This window comes from Cherax quadricarinatus, chromosome 53 (assembly GCF_038502225.1).
Source record: "Cherax quadricarinatus isolate ZL_2023a chromosome 53, ASM3850222v1, whole genome shotgun sequence".
Taxonomy (NCBI): Eukaryota; Metazoa; Arthropoda; class Malacostraca; order Decapoda; family Parastacidae; genus Cherax; species Cherax quadricarinatus.
The window spans coordinates 14,965,292-14,984,113 of record NC_091344.1 but is presented as its reverse complement, the minus strand read 5'-3'; the positions used below and the strand labels follow the sequence as shown (position 1 = coordinate 14,984,113).

The window sequence follows — 18,822 nt, the reverse complement described above, 5'->3', positions numbered from 1 at the left end:
ACTGTGTATGACACCATGTTTTATGTGTGAGGAGTGTAAAACACCACTGTGTATGACACCATGTTTTATGTGTAAGAGTGTAAAACACCACTGTGTATGACACCATGTTTTATTTATGTGTAAGAGTGTAAAACACCACTGTGTATGACACCATGTTTCACAGAGTTCCACAAGCTGCAGAACTTCTAGGAGTATGTTCAGTGACTGTATATTGGTATATATATTATAGAACAATAGTAATAAAAAAATTTTTGTATTGTTTGTTTTTGTAAACAAGTTTTGTAAACAATAAATTGATAATTATGTTTGTGTGCTTATTGTGTTGTATACAATGAGTGTATATATGTACATTGCACCTTACTTTGGTCTCATAGGCCACATACGTTATGTGAAAAAATAAAAGTGAAAAAAACAACAAACCTTCAAATACAAGTAAACTAAAGTTTACCGGGTGAGCGGCAGTTGCCGTGGCTCATTTTCTGCAAACTTCATGCCTCTATATCTGGGTAAGTACTGATGGGAAATTTTTTTTTTTGGGGACTAAAACAATCAGAAAAATAATCTTAACATTTTCATAAGAAAAAATAATTTTTTTTTTTCGAATATTTTGCGACACCAGGAGACACTTCAGGATTGGGCCTTTCGACAGTCAAAGGTTTAAAAGGAGAAACTTTCGTTTTTCCTTTTGGGCCACCCCACCTCAGTGGGATACGGCTGGTACGTTGAAAGAAAGAAGAAAGAGGTTAACCATAGAACTGATGAAGGAAAAAAGGCGAGTGGTGTATTGAAGTACAGTGGTCCCTCGCTTTTCGTAGTTCTCGGCAATCGTAAATTTCGCCAATCATAGGGGTATTTTCGTAAAAACTTGGACTCGCTTTTCATAGGTTGACTCGCGAATAGTAGTTCGTCCGGGACGCGTACGCACGGTGTGAGCTGGGGCGGCCTCCCTACCCAGCCAGTCTGGCATTGTTTACCAGTGAGTGAAGGTCCCCTCAAGTGCTCCTACAAAATATTTCATAATATTCCATTCATTTTAGTGCTTGTAATTACTAAATAAGCTACCATGGCTCCAAAGAAAGCTCCTAGTGCCAAGCCTGTGGTAAAGAAGGTGAGAAATATGTACAGTGACAAAGTCTTGGGCCATTTTAAGGAAGTGTTAAAGAGACGCCAGAAACAGAGCTCTCTCCACAGTTACTTTGTGAGACAGGACTAGAGTGACTCTCAAGGTGGTCCTAGTGGCATTAAGAAACAGAAGAGAAGCAACCCCAGAGAAGCAATTGGTACCTGAGGTGTTGCTGGAAGGGGATTCCCCTTCCAAACTGTAAACAATCCAATCTCTCTCCTCCTCCAGTCTCCCATACACTAAGAAGAATCTCCAATAAAGGTAAGTGTTATGCTGTTAATGTTTCATTCATCATTTCCCATTGTATTGTTTATGTACTATATGTATATTTCATGTAAAAAAATTTCTTGTTTTAATACTTCTGGGTGCCAGGAACGGATTAATTGTATTTACATTATTTCTTATGGGGAAAATTGATTCGCAAATTGTAAATTTTGTTTATAGTAGCTCCTCCAGGAACGGATTAATTACGAAAAACGAGGGACCACTGTACATGTGGAGACAAAAAACATTATCTACAGAGGCAAAGAAGGGAATGAGTGAAAGTATAGTGGTACCAACACTCTTATATGGGTGTGAAGCTTGGGTTGTAAATGCTGCAGCGAGGAGGCAGTTGGAGGCAGTGGAGATGTCCTGTCTAAGGGCAATGTGTGGTGTAAATATTACGCAGAGAATTCGAAGTGTGGAAATTAGGAGAAGGTGTGGAGTTAATAAAAATATTAGTCAGAGGGCTGAAGAGGGGATGTTGAGGTGATTTGGTCATTTAAAGAGATGGATCAAAGTAGAATGACATGGAAAGCATATAAATCTGTAGGGGAAGGAGAGCGTTGGAGGGAGAGGGTAGAGGTGGTTTTGTGGGTGAAGGGCTTGAACTTCCAGCAAACGTGCATGAGTGTGTTAGGAGTGAATGGAGACAGATGGTTTTTGGGACCTGATGAGCTGTTGGGGTGTGAGCAGGGTAATATTTACTGAAGGGATTCAGGAAAACCGGTTATTTTTATATGGCCGGACTTGAGTACTGGAAATGGGAAGTACAATGCCTGCACTTTAAGGGAGGGGTTTGGGATACTGGCAGTTTGGAGGGATATGCTACATATCTTTATATATGCTTTTAAACTGTTGTATCTGGGCGGCTCTGCAAAGACAGTGATTATGTACGAGTGAGGTGAAAGTGTTGAATGATTATGAAAGTATTTTCTTTTCTGGGGATTTCCTTTCTTTTTGGGTCACCCTGCCTCGGTGAGAGATGGCCAACTTGTTGAAAAAAAAAAAATTGTATATTAAGTTCAAACTTTTGAAGAGTGGTGGGGTGTGTCGTCTGGCGCTGGAGTTTGTGATTATCCGCACCACCACTTTTTGTTGGGTTATTAAAGGTTTAAAGTGATTGGCCATGGTAGATCCCAAGCACAAATACCATAGGTGAGGTAAAGGTATATCAGAGTGATATAAAGTAAGGAGTGCCCTTTGGGGTACATAGTATCATATCTTGGAAAGGACACCTACTCTTTTGGAAACTTTCTTAGTTATATGCTGGATGTGGGTCTAAAATTTAAAATTACAGTCAAGGTGGAGACTTAGAAATTTGCCCTCAGTGTGTCTTGTATTGGGTGAACCATTTATCGGTATGTTTAGTTGGATATTTAATGCTCTGTTTCCAAAAAGCATGAAGTAGGTTTTGTCTATATTGAAAGTAAGTTTGTTGGTTGTCATCCAGTTTGATATTTTATGTAGCTTACTGTTTACAGAGTTACTAAGTATAGCCAGGTTTGGGTGTGAGAAGACATACGTAGTGTCATCTGTGAACAGAACGTTTTTAAGAAGTCGCGGTGCATTTGGGAGGTCATTGATGTAAATAAGAAAGAGTAGAGGACCTACGACACTTCCCTGTGGCACTCCAACAACTACAGGCTGAGCATTGGAGGTCATGCATATTGAGAGGGAAAAAATAAAAGGTAAGTAAAAAGTTCATTACAATGAGCTACTGCTGGTTGCAATCAGTATGGTGATGCTGACAAACTGTGGGATATGGATACACACAGTTCAGGGTATTTATTAAGGGAAACATTTTGTCATGAGCAGTTCCACCAGACTGATAAAGGCACTTGTGGCAAAATGTGTACTTTAATAAATCTCTTGAACTGTACATAAATGTCTTTATTCCAAGCAAATGCTGTTTGCTTACCTGAGATGCTTCATCAATAATACAAAAATCAAATTTTCGTTTAGAAAAGATCACATGGTTGATTCCCAAGCAGGTAGTAGCGACGACAAGCTGAAAGGAGAAGGAACCTTAAAAAAACAATATCAAGGATGATAATGAATGCGTAATCCAGCTCAAATATTACAAATCACTAATCACCTCATAGATCCATTAACCATACAAAACACAGGGTGGGAAGTTCAAGTACTAGGTATAGTAAATCCTTCTATAAAATGACACTATTGCAGTTCTATCTGATTGAAAAAATTTACCCCCCCCCCTCCTTTTTTTTGCAAAGCAGTTGATAAGGTGTATTCTCTTTTGAAGGTTGTGCTTTTATCACCTAAAACAACTTTAATGCAGCCACTTCCTCAAAGAGTTATTAAGACATTTAAGTCTTTCACTGTCACACAAATCTACTTTAGGAGCCCTGAAATATGCCGAGAGCAGTAAATGTTGGCCTAGACCTGAGAGTGGGTCTGTGCAGTGGGTATGTAAAGTATAAGAATCCTGCTCCTTGTAGTGCATGATAGGACCAGCTAAGCTATGACCTTATGTTTGGTTTAAAATAGCAACTTTGAGGTATATTCTAGGGTGGTTTTCATGGTGTAAGTATGTTTCTTGGTATCAATTGACGATCTTGGTTAGTTTCAGACCAGAAGTGGCTTCAAATAGGCCTCAAAGTGGTAGAAATATTAGATTTTGGTAATTTTCCTGAGGAAGGGTTGGGGCCCTGCTACCATCCTCACTCCAGCCTGTTTTATGGTTATTTACTAGGCCTGCTTCAATTACTGGAATGACCTAAACCACGACCAATCATTCTTGGTTAGATTTTTATTAGCTGAGAAATAGGTTAAAACTGAATTTTTTGTGCAATGATGGATTCAAAATGAAGGGCAACTGTTATCTGAGAGGTCTGGGGACATGATTAACAGAGGAAAGGTTACTTTAGTGGCTGGAATGCCTAGTGTTCATTTTGGGCTCTGTTTTTAACCCTTTGACTGTTTTGGTCATATATATACGTCTTACAAGCCAATGTGTTTGATGTATACTCAAAAATTCTAGCAGCTTCAAGTCAAGCAGGAGAAAGCTGGTAGGCCCAAATGTGAGAAAATGGGTCTGTGTGGTCAGTGTGCGTAGTATAAAAAAATCCTGCTGCACACAGCGCATAATGAAAAAAAAACTCCGACCGTGTTTTTGGATTAAAATGCAGACTTTGAGGTGCATTTTTGTATATGACCGGTTGGTCGGAACCGATTTCGGTCGTAAGTCGGATGGTACCTGTAGTATTTATGGTTGTATTCTTGTTTTCTTGGTCTCATTTGATAGAATGGAAACCATATTATAGAAACAGAAGTGATTTTGATTGGTTTTACTATGAAAAGGATCTAGAAATGGAACCCTAAGTGGCAGAAATGTTCGATTTTTGCCAATGTTCAAGAGTAAACAAATGACATCGTTGTCCAATAAATGTCCAACTAGCCATTCTAATACGCAGTCACGAATGGGATGACGTTAATTATACAATCATTACAATATTGCAGTAGTCTGCATAACAATAAATCTTCTATTTTTTGTGTGAATAAAAATTCAAAATAGAAAGCAAGAGTATTATAACAGGGGCCTGAAGATGTGACTGATGAATAGAGAAAATCTTATTTTACTGCCGGGAATGTCTGCATTGTTCATTCTAGACCCTATTCTGAAACTGATATTTTTTAATTTGCATGAAATTGGCCACATTGCCAATTTCTGACCACTTTATTGGGTAGTTAAAATTGGTAAATGGGCAGTTTCTTGTACTCAATCAACTGAACAAATGGAGTTCTAAAGAAATAGCTATGAGTTTGGTGGACTGGAACAATGAAAATGGCTGAAAATAGGACTCAAAGTGAGAGAAATTGCCGATGCATAAATGTCACCGAGGTCGCTAACTTCGCAAGATCGTAATTCCGTAAGTTTTCCATCAAATTTCGTACTTTTGGCGTCATTATCATCGGAAAAAGATTCTCTATCAGTTCCTAATATTTTTTTTTTTTCAAATATTTGCAACACCAGGAGACATCAGAATTTGGGGTTGGGACAGTCAAAGGGTTAAATTGAAATTTGTTGAATTTTGTAAAATTTGGCAAATTACCAACTTCTGCAACCCTTCCAGAGTAGTTCAAGCAGATGAATGGGCAGTTTCTTGCACTCAGTCGATAGAATGGAAAGCATACTAGAGAAATAGCCAAGAATTGGATCAGTTTTAGTAATGGAATATACTTAAAACACATCTCAAAGTGGGTGACATCACCAATACGTAAGTTGTGCCCAGACCACCAACTTCATACCTGCATAATTCTGTAAGTTTATTGTGACCCTGACAGGACTTTTAACCCTTAAACGGTCCAAACGTATATATACGTTCACATGCGTAGCGCCCCAAACGTACATATGCGTTTTCTTTGTCATTCATTCAACACTGCCACGATAAGCCTGAGTCACCTAGACATGAGAGAATGGGTGTGCACACTCACTGTGCACCATATTAAAATAATTGGGGATGCCTGGGTACTATATGCTCTTTTTTCCTATTAAAAAAAACTTTTTTTTTCTCAAAAAATTTGGGGCACTATGCGAGTGAACGTATATATACGTTTGGACCATTTAGGGGTTAATTTTGTGGGTCACAACAGATTGGATGGATGAATAGGCATTTTCTTGATTTTGTTTTTTTAACACATCGGCTGTTTCCCACTGAGGCAGGGTGACCCAAAAAGAAAAAAAACTTTCATCACTCAACACTTTCACCATCACTCATACACAATCACTGTCTTTGCAGAGTTGCTCAGATACGACAGTTTAGACGTCCCTCCAAACTGCCAATATCCCAAGCCCCCTTCGTTAACCCCTTAACTGTCCAAACGTAGATCTACATTCTCTCGCCCAGCACTCCGAATATTTTAGAAAAACACAAAAAAATTTTAAATGAAGAGGATATTTTTTACATAAATATATATAAAAAAAACTCTAGAGTCAGTACTTAGGGATATAAGGCTGCAAAGTCAGCACTTGTCACTCACCTGATGGCAACATAAAGCACTGCCACTTGCAGATGCATTGCCGATGTACTTTTTTCTCATTCTTTTTTTAATTTGGATAATTTTTATGTTCTGATGACAATTTGCAGTAGTTCTTGTGATTTCATAGTTAATATTTGTTCTGACACTAATATTAGGTACTGAAATAGTACTCAAATAGTCAAACAAAGTGACAGGTGAACATTTTCACCTACCTTAGTCACATACTATTGTCTAGAATTATATTTATAGGTCCCAGCAATGTTTTGGATACATTGGAGTATATAATAATAATAAGAAATAATAATAAAATAATAATAATAATAATAATAATAATGTTCCCTTGAAGCTTGATGTAAGAGTATGTCACCTATCTTTTCACTCCACTGCTGACAATGGTGACATTTGATGAGCGTGTCTTATCACCCCACTAATAACAGTGGTGACATTTGTTGAGCATCGTCTTATCTTATCTCTCCACTAATGATGGTGGTGACATTTGATGAGCCTTGTTTTATTGGTTTTCACTGTTACACATAAACATGTCTGTCTGTCTGTCTTTCTGTCTGCTTGTGTGTTTCTTTCTGTCTGCTTGTCTCTCGTATCAGAGAGTTGCTCACGAACCGGCTAGGATTATACACGATCATTACCTACAAGCACAGTACAGCACTGTCTAGATTTTTTGGGTTATCCTAGGTAATTTACACTATGTATAATTGTATTTACATATGGGTTCCAGTGAGATAGAGACATATAGACACAGACAGACAGACAAATAGATTGAGATAGACAGAGCCAATCAGCCAGCCGCCAGTTAGCCAGCCTGCTGAAATTACAGTTCCAGAATTGTTTCTTTTTACTTAGGGCATAGGTTATAGGACATTCTGGCAGGATGACATTTTCCTCTTAAAAGGGGAGTCTTAATACAACATGACATCAGTGAATCCTTGGTGTTTGCCACGTTGTTTTCTAGCTGGTGCTCAATGGAACTGGCGCTCCCACAAGGTGCTAAGTGGTCCCAGATTTTTTTAATACAGCGCACACTGAGGGTTAAGACCCATTCTATGCTGACCAGGCATCTTAGGCTTATCGTGCCAAATTTGGATGCAGGAAAAATAAAATGTAGATCTACATTTGGAGCGCTAGAGGTAAGAACGTAGATCTACGTTTGGACAGTTAAGGGGTTAAAGTGCAAGAATTGTACATCCCACTTCCAGGACTTAGTCCAGCTAACCAGTTTCCCTGATATCAATGGATAATACAGGAAGCGTACTAGCAAAACATAGTCAGAAATTGGCTCCAAAATAGGCCTCAAAGTAGGCAAAAATTGCTGTAGCATAGTGCTCCCAGATTTAAACTTCAGCTCCATAAGTATTACATCAAATTCTCCACTATTTTAAAAGATAAAACTTATCACAACATTATATAATATCTCTGAAACTGATGTGCCAGAGTTCTGGTATAAACTTAACATTGTAGATGCACTCAGGTAAATAAGAGCTGTGAAACAAAGCGACTTGATCAACCATAAATGCAGGCTGGAATTAATTATAGCCTATTGCAGTGAATAATTTCTCTGGTTTACTCTCAGTAAGGAGTCAGGTTCAGGAAATTGTGACTCTGGCAAGGACAGACACATAAGGGCTTTGAAGTTATGCATGAACAAGATGTACATAAAGAGTTAGAAGAGGATGATGATGATGAACCACAACTGCACAAGAAATGCTGGAAGAGCTCAATTCCAAGTTGGAAGAGAAGCAAATAATAAAAGAAGATGAGGAAGACCACTCTGAAGATAAAAGAGTTAATATTGCAGATGTTATATGAACAATACCATGTCAATGGTAGGTTGTAGAAATTTTGACTGAAAAGTATCCTGACACGTCTAGAAGCAGGAGTCTGAAGAGGATTTTGGAGCAAGGAATGATACTTTACTATCAGCTGTATAAAATACCACAGTAACAAAAGAGCAGATATATATTCCTGAGCACTTGAGCACTAAAGTGCAATCATCAACTACTGAGAACTCTGCATCTACACTGATACATGAACTACAGCCATCCACTTCAGCCCAGTAAGGCCACATCAACTCTCTCTACACACTTCTATGTCAACAAGCCAACACCACACACATCAGCAGCAGCCCTGACACTACCATTCCCTGCCAAGTGCCAATTATGGCCCTGCCAGCATCACAGACATCACCAGTTGTCCTGCCAATATCACATGTGACACCACCAGATGCCATACCAACACCAACTGTAGCACCACCAGCATCCTTGACATGTTTAGTTGCCCAGCCAACACCACATGTGATACCAGCTGTCCTGCCATCATGTGCAGCACCATCAGCAGTGCAACTACCTTGTCAACACCACATGTGGCACTTCCAAATGTCTCACCAATACTGCACATGGCACCACCAGCAGCTCTGACACTACCAGTTGCCCGGCAAACACATGACCCCACCAGCTGCATTCCTAACACACGTGGCACCGCCAGCACCCCATGATACCACCTACTGCCCTACCAATGAGGATACATGACATTACTTTAAGTTGTGTGATATACTGTACCACTGTACTATCTCCACATTTCCAGGAATATAACATAACACCTTGAAACAACTGTGATATGATGACATTTCTCTGTACATAGTGTTGGAAGACAAAAACAACCATTAGAAAAAAAGATGAAAGATCTGTAGAAATGAATTTATAGTGAATATTAAAATTGTGGATATAGTGCAATATTGTTCTCTACCCATTTCCAGCATTAAAATAATGAAAAATATCTGTTACCATTATAAAATGTTGCATATAGTCTTAGATACTGAAAAAAATTTAAGACATACATAATTCTCTAAAACAAACAAAAACTACTACATACTAAAATTACAACTATTCTGACAACTTTAACACTCCATTAATCAGCAATTTGATCTGATTTTTTTCTCTTATTCAACTTAGAAAAATAAACACTAAAATTCTGCCATACCACCAGCACCTTTTTCCCCGGTCAGCATGGTTTAAGTTTAAAATAAAGGAGATACATGATATCACAATATAATATGAAGATTAAAAAGACCACAAACAAAAATTTTATACTGTACCTACCTTACTTTCATAAAATTCAGAAAATGAAGAAACACTTTTAAATTTTTGGGTAACTATTTCATCAGCATGTGATCGCAAATCTGGGTGAATGCGTGATAATCGCCCAAGACGAAGAAAATCAACATCATACATCTGAAAAAAAGAATGATTAGCTTATAAGAGACAAGAAACAGAAATTATATCTTTAAGTAATGAACTGTTACCTGTCTGCACATTATCTGTCTGAACAACAGTGTTAATTATGACAATTAGTATACGTACCTTTATTCCAGTCAATCTTGCATTTTGTTATTAATCCAATATTTTTTATATTTAGCTTTATAAACATATCAACAGTGAAGGACTAGTAATGTGTTTTCATTCAGTAACACCAACACAATGCTATGACACAATGTAATGAATCACTACCACATAACTTAGCAAAACCATCAATATACATGTTCCCCTCGCTTTATATGGGTTCAGTTTATGTTAATTCACTATTATGTGACATTTCATATCTACTGGTAATTTCACAGATGTTCAATACATTCAATGTATATGATTGGTGTGATTAGCAAAACAAACTGAAGATTCTTATTATGAGGCATTAAGTGAAGATGGCATAAGTTAGCTCAGGACAGTACAGCTGACATGGACCTAGAATGCCTTTACTGCATCAAGTGAGGATACCTTTCAAGGCAAATATCTATAGTACTCTGTACTGTATGTAAAGAACTATTGTAATCAAATACATGACAGAATTGACAGACTGACATTTAATTTCATAAATTAGGACAAGTGAAGATGTTGCAGTGTGGAGGGCCATCTGAATTGTGTCAGCATGCATCTGGCTAAACTGGGATTGACTGAATGAGGGTGAATGTATTTGCTCCTGTTTTTGAGTTACCCAGCTTCAGTAGAAAACAGCTGGTGAATTAAGTAAAAAACTGAGGTATCAACATGCATGCATGCTGGACTTGGTGCAAGACTTACAATTTTCATTATTATGATATAGCAAAGAATTTTTAAACCCACAGAGCAGATTATTGAATAAAAAAAACTGTCCAGTTTAAATAATCAAGGTCTGACATTCAGAGACTGCTGGGCATCATAACAAGCAGAAGATTCAAGTACCTATACTGCATTCTAAATATAATATGCAAGGAAACAGTACTGTACTCTAGCTAGATCCCAATCAACTTTATGACCCATATTCCTCCCTCACTTTCTTTTTTTTTTTAAACACGACGGCTGTCTTCCATCGAGGCAAAGTGACCCAAGGAAGAAAAACACTTTCACCATCATTTACACAACATCATTGTCTTTGCAGAGGCACCCAGATATGACAGTTTAGATGTCATTCCAAATAGCAAAAATCCCAAACCCACCTCCAGGACTCAAGTCTGGCTAACCGGTTTCCCTGAATTCCTTCACAAAATATTACCCTACTCACACTCCAACAGCTCATCAGCTTCCAAAAACTATTTGTCTCCATTCACTCCTATCTAACATCTTCACACATGCCTGCTGCATGTCCAGGCCCCTTGCATACAAAACCTCTTTTATTCCCTCCCTCCAACCTTTCTTAGGATGACCCCTACCCCTCCTCCCCTCCACTACATATTTATACACCCTCCAAGTCAACCCATTTTGCTCCAGTCTCTCTAAATGACCAAACCACCTCAACAACCCCTCCTCAGTCCTCTGAATAATACTTTTAGTAATTCCACACCTAATCTCCAAATTATGAATTCTCTGCATAGTATTTATGCCTCACATTGCCCTCAGTATTACATCTCCACTGTACCCAGCCTCCTCTTCACTGCAACATTTATAACCCATGTTTCACACCCATATAAGAGTGTTGGTACCACTATACACTCATACATATCCCTCCTTTCCTCCACTGATAAGGGTGTCTCCACAGATACCTCAGAGTACCATCCATCTTTTTCCCTTCATTAATTCTATGGTTTACCTCTTCTTTCATATACCCATCCATTGATACGTCCACTCCCAAACATCTGAGCACATTCGTTTCTTCCACATTCCTTCCCTCCAGTCTGATATTCAATTTTTCATTATCTAACTCATTTGATACCCTCATCGCTTTACTCTTATCTATGTTCACTTTCAACTTTCTTCCTTTACACACACTCCCAAACTCATCTTCTAACCTTTGCAACTTCTCTTCAGAATCTCCCAAAAGCACAGTGGTGTCATCAGCAAAAAGTAACCATGCTAACTCCCATTTTGTATTAGACTCTGCATATTTTAATCTTGCCCCTCTCTCCAACACCCCAGCATTTACTTCTTTTACAACCCCGTCTACAAATGTTCTCCATGGGGAAGTGGAACAGAATTCTTCCTCCGTAAGCCATGCGTGTTGTAAGAGGCGACTAAAATGCCGGGAGCAAGGGGCTAGTAACCCCTTCTCCCGTATAAATTACTAAATTTAAAAGAGAAACTTTCATTTTTCTTTTTGGGCCACCCTGCCTTGGTGGGATACGGCCAGTGTGTTGAAAGAAAGATCTACAAACGTTAAACATGGTGACATCATGCATAAAATAAATGCACACATAGTAGTAATGCATATGGTAAAAAGTTTGAAAACATGTCCTATATTAACCCCTTAACCGTCCAAATGTAAATCTACGTTCACTCAACCAATGCTCCAAATATTTGGGGGGGGGGGGATTGTTTTTAAATGAAGGACATTTTTTTTTTACATAATGTAAATAAAAAATTCTAGAATCAAAACTTATGAAGACATAAGGCTGCAAAGTCAGTGCTTGTTGCTCACTTGACAGCAACATGAAGCGCTGCTGCTTGCAGAAGTGTTGCCGATATACCTTTTCTCATTTGTTTTTTAAATTGTATAATTTTTATGTTCTAATAATTACAATTTGTAGTAGTTCTTGTGATTTCATAGTTAATCTTCGTTCTGATTTAGTACTGATACAGTGGGCCCCTGGATTAAGACATCATCGGATTAAGCAACATTTTTGCATCAAAATATTGGCTCAGTTAATGACACTGAACTTGGTAAAAGTCATTCGTCCTGAATGTGTCCATGCGCTGTGAGCGGCCCGAACACTTCACGTACAGCCAGTGTGTCACTGTTTACCAGTCAATGAGGATGATTCCATGCATATACGCGATACATTTTGTATTATTTCATTGTTTTTAGTTTTTAGTTAAGAACGATAATAAATTTGTTGAGTTAGGCATAAGAATTAACAACTGGGCGTCTCCACTGCAAACTGAATTGTTTGCAATCCTAATGGCGCTAAAGCTAACCTATGACACTGAGCTTGACTCTATCATCATTACTGATTCTATGTCATCATTGAAGGCTCTTGGCTCATATAATGACTCCAACAACATGCTCATTGGGGAAGCCAGGTATAGATACTCAAAAATTAGGGACAAAGGAATTAATGTACAATTGCTATGGATCCCATCACACATTGGATTACTCCTTCATGATAAAGTTGATATGTTAGCCAAGAAGAGTATCCAGAAGGAGAACGTAGAACATAACTTTGGTATAACTGTGTCTAGCATTAGGAATAATATTAGGAGAGAAGTAAATAATGAAGATGATTGTTATAGGAATGCAGTTAGAAGCCTGAGTAGATCTATAACCCACTATGATAACATGAACGTAGATAAGTATGTTTATGGAGCAACTTGCAATGTGAACAGACTGACTGATGTTGTAGTGGCCAGGCTTAGGCTTGGTTACAAGTACTTCTGGCAGTTTGGGAGACACACAGATGATGATCAAACTAAATGTAAATTATGTGATCAGGCATATGGTCACTCTCTTGAACACTATGTGCTTTTTGTCCACTTATTGAGGAATACAGAGACAGACAGTATAATAACCTATGTGACATGTCAAGATATCTTATTAATGAAAATAAGATACCAGATATACTAAGCAAATTTCCTAAATTTGCTTGTAACAGATAAGTGAACTATAGATATGTAGATATAAATCCATATGTATTCCTGTTAACCCTTTGGGGCCTAGTTCCTAGGCCTTTTGTGTATCCACATGCTCTCGCGCTACCGTCCACAGGATGGATAAGGGGTGCACAATAAACTAGCCACTTCAGTGGCAAAATCTAAATCTTAGTGCTTGTAACTGCTTGTAACTGCATGGGGCCAAAGAAAGCTTCTAGTGCCAGCCCTTTGGTAAAGAGGGTGAGAAACATTATAGAATTCAAGAAAAAGTTTGTAGAAAAATACGAAAGTGGTGGTGGTAGAGGGTGGTAGTGATGGTGGTAGAGGGAGGTAGTATGGGCCAACAGGTCTGCTGCAGTGTTCCTGCTTTCTTATGTACACCAGCCAGGGTACTTCTCCACACACCAGCCAGGGTACTTCTCCACACACCAGCCAGGGTACTTCCCCCCCACACACCAGCCAGGGTACTTCCCCCCCCACACACACCAGCCAGGGTACTTCCCCCCCACACACCAGCCAGGGTACTTCCCCCCACACACCAGCCAGGGTACTTCCCCACACACACCAGCCAGGGTACTTCCCCACACACACCAGCCAGGGTACTTCCCCATACACACCAGCCAGGGTACTTCCCCACACACACCAGCCAGGGTACTTCCCCATACACACCAGCCAGTGTACTTCCCCATACACACCAGCCAGGGTACTTCCCCATACACACCAGCCAGGGTACTTCCCCACACACACCAGCCAGGGTACTTCCCCACACACACCAGCCAGGGTACTTTCCCACACACACCAGCCAGGGTACTTCCCCACACACACCAGCCAGGATACTTCCCCACACACGATTTGATTTGACTGGGACTTGCGCACGAGTGAATAGAATTATCAAAGCTTATTGGTTGGGAAGCATTGAAAATTGGGTTGGGCAAATACGATTCTGTTAGTGGGATGGTTTGTGAAGGACATGTCTAGTATAGGCGAACAGGCCTGCTGCAGTGTTCCTGCTTTCTTATGTGCAAACATTTATGGATGATCATCATCCTGACACAGCTGTTGCAGGCCATGCTGGCAACATCTACAATGACAAAGTTGTGTCCCATTTTAGGGAAATCTTACAGAGATGCCAGAAACAGAGCTCTCTGGACAGGTATTTTGTGCAACAGGGTTCCAGTGACTCTGAAGCTGGTCCTGGTGGCATTAAAAAACAAAAAAGGGAAGTAACCCCAGATAAGGACTTGGTATCTAGAGTCTTTATGGAAGGGGATTCCCCTTCCAAACAATAGTACACCTCCATCCTCTCCCCTCCTCCCGTCTCATCAATCATTAATAAGTCTTCAATAAAGGTAAGTGTCATTTTAGTAAAGTTTTACTCTGCATGTCTCATTGTTTTCTGTGTAGGGAAATGTACATTCATGTAAAAAAATTATTTTGTTTAATACTTTTGAGAGTCTGGAATGGATTAATTGGATTTCCATTATTTCTCATGGGGAAAATTAATTTGGATTAAGTTAGATTCAGTATAAGACACTCTCTGGAACGGATTAATTATGTTATCCGGGGCTCCACTGTAGCACTGAAATAGTCACAAACACAGTGACAGGTGAACATTTTTACCTACCTTAGTCACATACTACTGTCTAAAAATATTTTTTTTTTATTATTATCACACTGGCTGATTCCCACCAAGGCAGGGTGGCCCGAAAAAGAAAAACTTTCACCATCATTCACTCCATCACTGTCTTGCCAGAAGGGTGCTTTACACTACAGTTTTTAAACTGCAACATTAACACCCCTCCTTCAGAGTGCAGGCACTGTACTTCCCTTCTCCAGGACTCAAGTCCGGCCTGCCGGTTTCCCTGAACTCCTTCATAAATGTTACTTTGCTCACACTCCAACAGCACGTCAAGTATTAAAAAACATTTGTCTCCATTCACTCCTATCAAACACGCTCACGCATGCCTGCTGGAAGTCCAAGCCCCTTGCACACAAAACCTCCTTTACCCCCTCCCTCCAACCTTTCCTAGGCCGACTCCTACCCCGCCTTCCTTCCACTACAGACTGATACACTCTTGAAGTCACTCTGTTTCGCTCCATTCTCTCTACATGTCCGAACCACCTCAACAACCCTTCCTCAGCCCTCTGGACAACAGTTTTGGTAATCCCGCACCTCCTCCTAACTTCCAAACTACGAATTCTCTGCATTATATTCACACCACACATTGCCCTCAGACATGACATCTCCACTGCCTCCAGCCTTCTCCTCGCTGCAACATTCATCACCCATGCTTCACACCCATATAAGAGCGTTGGTGAAACTATACTCTCATACATTCCCCTCTTTGCCTCCAAGGACAAAGTTCTTTGTCTCCACAGACTCCTAACTCTAGAAATGTATACGTACTTAGTATTTATAGGTGCCAGTAATGTTTTGGATATGCGGGAGTATATAATAATAATAGTAATAATAATAATAATAATAATAATAATAATAAGTTCCCTTGAAGCAGGATATAAGGCATGTGTCACTCCACTGCTGACAATGCAGCTAATGATGACATGTGATTAGCTTAGACTGCCTTCACTTCGTTTGTTTTCACTGTTACAAATAAACATGTCTGTCTCTCTGTCTAGTTCTCTGTATCTGTCTAGCTCTCTGCCTGCCTGTGTGTGTCTGTGTCTGCTTGTCTGTCTCGGAGAGTTGCTCATGAACCAACTGGTATTACACATGATCACATCTGCTGCCTGAATAAGTGAAAATGTGTATTACTTCCTTGGTAGTAGGTTGGTAGACAGCAACCACCCAGGGAGGTACTACCATCCTGCCAAGTGAGTGTAAAACGAAAGCCAGTAATTGTTTTACATGATGGTAGGATTGCTGGTGTCTTTTTCTGTCTCATAAACATGCAAGATTTCAGGTACGTCTTGCTACTTCTACTTACACTTAGGTCACACTACACATACATGTACAAGCACATATATGCACACCCCTCTGGGTTTTCTTCTATTTTCTTTCTAGTTCTTATTCTTGTTTATTTCCTCTTATCTCCATGGGGAAGTGGAACAGAATTCTTCCTCCGTAAGCCATGCGTGTTGTAAGAGGCGACTAAAATGCCGGGAGCAAGGGGCTAGTAACCTCTTCTCCTGTATATATTACTAAATGTAAAAGGAGAAACTTTCGTTTTTCCTTTTGGGCCACCCCGCCTCGGTGGGATACGGCTGGTGTGTTGAAAGAAAGAAGAGTGTATTACTTCCTTGGTAGTAGGTTGGTAGACAGCAACCACCCAGGGAGGTACTACCATCCTGCCAAGTGAGTGTAAAACGAAAGCCAGTAATTGTTTTACATGATGGTAGGATTGCTGGTGTCTTTTTCTGTCTCATAAACATGCAAGATTTCAGGTACGTCTTGCTACTTCTACTTACACTTAGGTCACACTACACATACATGTACAAGCATATATATACACACCCCTCTGGGTTTTCTTCTATTTTCTTTCTAGTTCTTGTTCTTGTTTATTTCCTCTTATCTCCATGGGGAAGTGGAACAAATTCTTCCTCCGTAAGCCATGCATGTTGTAAGAGGCGACTAAAATGCCGGGAGCAAGGGGCTAGTAAAATCTTCTCCTGTATAAATTACTAAATTTAAAGAGAGAAACTTTTGTTTTTCTTTTTGGGCCACCCTGCCTTGGTGGGATACGGCCGGTTTGTTGAAAGAAGAAGAAGTGTATTACTTGACAGTTGCCAGTCATGTTTATTATGCATTATATCTACGAACAGTATAGCACATTGTCAGGATGTTTTTGGGTTATCCTAGGTAATTTACACTATGTATAATTGTATTTAATAAATGTATGGAAGAGGGTAAGGTACCTAGGGATTGGCAGAGAGCATGCATAATTTCTTTGTATAAAGGCAAAGGGGACAAAAGAGGGCGCAAAAATTATAGGGGGATAAGTCTGTTGAATATACCTGGTAAAGTGTATGGTAGAGTTATTATTGAAAGAATTAAGAGTAAGACGGAGAATAGGATAGCAGATGAACAAGGAGGCTTTAGGAAAGGTAGGGGGTGTGTGGACCAGGTGTTTACAGTGAAACATAAGTGAACAGTATTTAGATAAGGCTAAAGTGGTTTTTGTGGCATTTATGGATTTGGAAAAGGCGTATGACAGCGTGGATAGGGGGGCAATGTGGCAGATGTTGCAGGTGTATGGTGTAGGAGGTAGGTTACTGAAAGCAGTGAAGAGTTTTTATGAGGATAGCGAGGCTCAAGTTAGAGTATGTAGGAAAGAGGGTGATTATTTCCCAGTAAAAGTAGGCCTTAGACAAGGATGTGTGATGTCACCGTGGTTGTTTAATATATTTATAGATGGGGTTGTAAGAGAAGTAAATGCGAGGGTCTTGGCAAGAGGCGTGGAGTTAAAAGATAAAGAATCACACAAAGTGGGAGTTGTCACAGTTACTCTTTGTTGATGACACTGTGCTCTTGGGAGATTCTGAAGAGAAGTTGCAGAGGTTGGTGGATGAATTTGGTAGGGTATGCAAAAGAAGAAAATTGAAAGTGAATACAGGAAAGGGTAAGGTTATGAGGATAACAAAAAGATTAGGTGATGAAAGATTGGATATCAGATTGGAAGGAGAGAGTATGGAGGAGGTGAATGTATTCAGATATTTGGGAGTGGACGTGTCAGCGAATGGGTCTATGAAAGATGAGGTGAACCAGAGAATTGATGAGGGGAAAAGGGTGAGTGGTGCACTTAGGAGTCTGTGGAGACAAAGAACTTTGTCCTTGGAGGCAAAGAGGGGAATGTATGAGAGTATAGTTTTACCAATGCTCTTATATGGGTGTGAAGCATGGATGATGAATGTTGCAGCGAGGAGAAGGCTGGAGGCAGTGGAGATGTCATGTCTGAGGGCAATGTGTAGTGTGAATATAATGCAGAGAATTCGTACTTTGGGAGTTAGAAGGAGGTGCGGGATTGCCAAAACTGTTGTCCAGAGGGCTGAGGAAGGGTTGTTGAGGTGGTTCGGACAGGTCAGAAAATGGAGCGAAACAGAATGACTTCAAGAGTGTATCAGTCTGTAGTGGAAGGAAGGCGGGGTAGGGGTCGGCCTAGGAAAGGTTGGAGGGAGGGGGTAAAGGAGGCTTTGTGTGCGAGGGGCTTGGACTTCCAGCGGGGATGCGTGAGCGTGTTTGATAGGAGTGAATGGAGACAAATGTTTTTTAATACTTGACGTGCTGTTGGAGTGTGAGCAAAGTAACATTTATGAAGGGATTCAGGGAAATCGGCAGGCCGGACTTGAGTCCTGGAGATGGGAAGTACAGTGCCTGCACTCTGAAGGAGGGGTGTTAATGTTGCAGTTTAA

At 39.8% G+C, this 18,822-nt stretch overlaps 1 protein-coding gene across 3 annotated transcripts in view; it reads right to left on the bottom strand.

Annotated features, from left to right (window-relative positions):
* Dna2 (DNA replication helicase/nuclease 2) overlaps positions 1–18,822 on the bottom strand; it is a 170,116-nt gene that overhangs the window by 53,566 nt on the left and 97,728 nt on the right. For all 3 annotated transcript variants that reach the window (XM_070096355.1, XM_070096356.1, XM_070096358.1), the window contains 2 exons: positions 9,502–9,633; positions 3,306–3,395 (listed from right to left, as the gene is read on the bottom strand). In XM_070096355.1, coding sequence (XP_069952456.1) covers positions 3,306–3,395; positions 9,502–9,633 — 222 coding nt within the window. The remainder of the gene's footprint in view (positions 1–3,305; positions 3,396–9,501; positions 9,634–18,822) is intronic.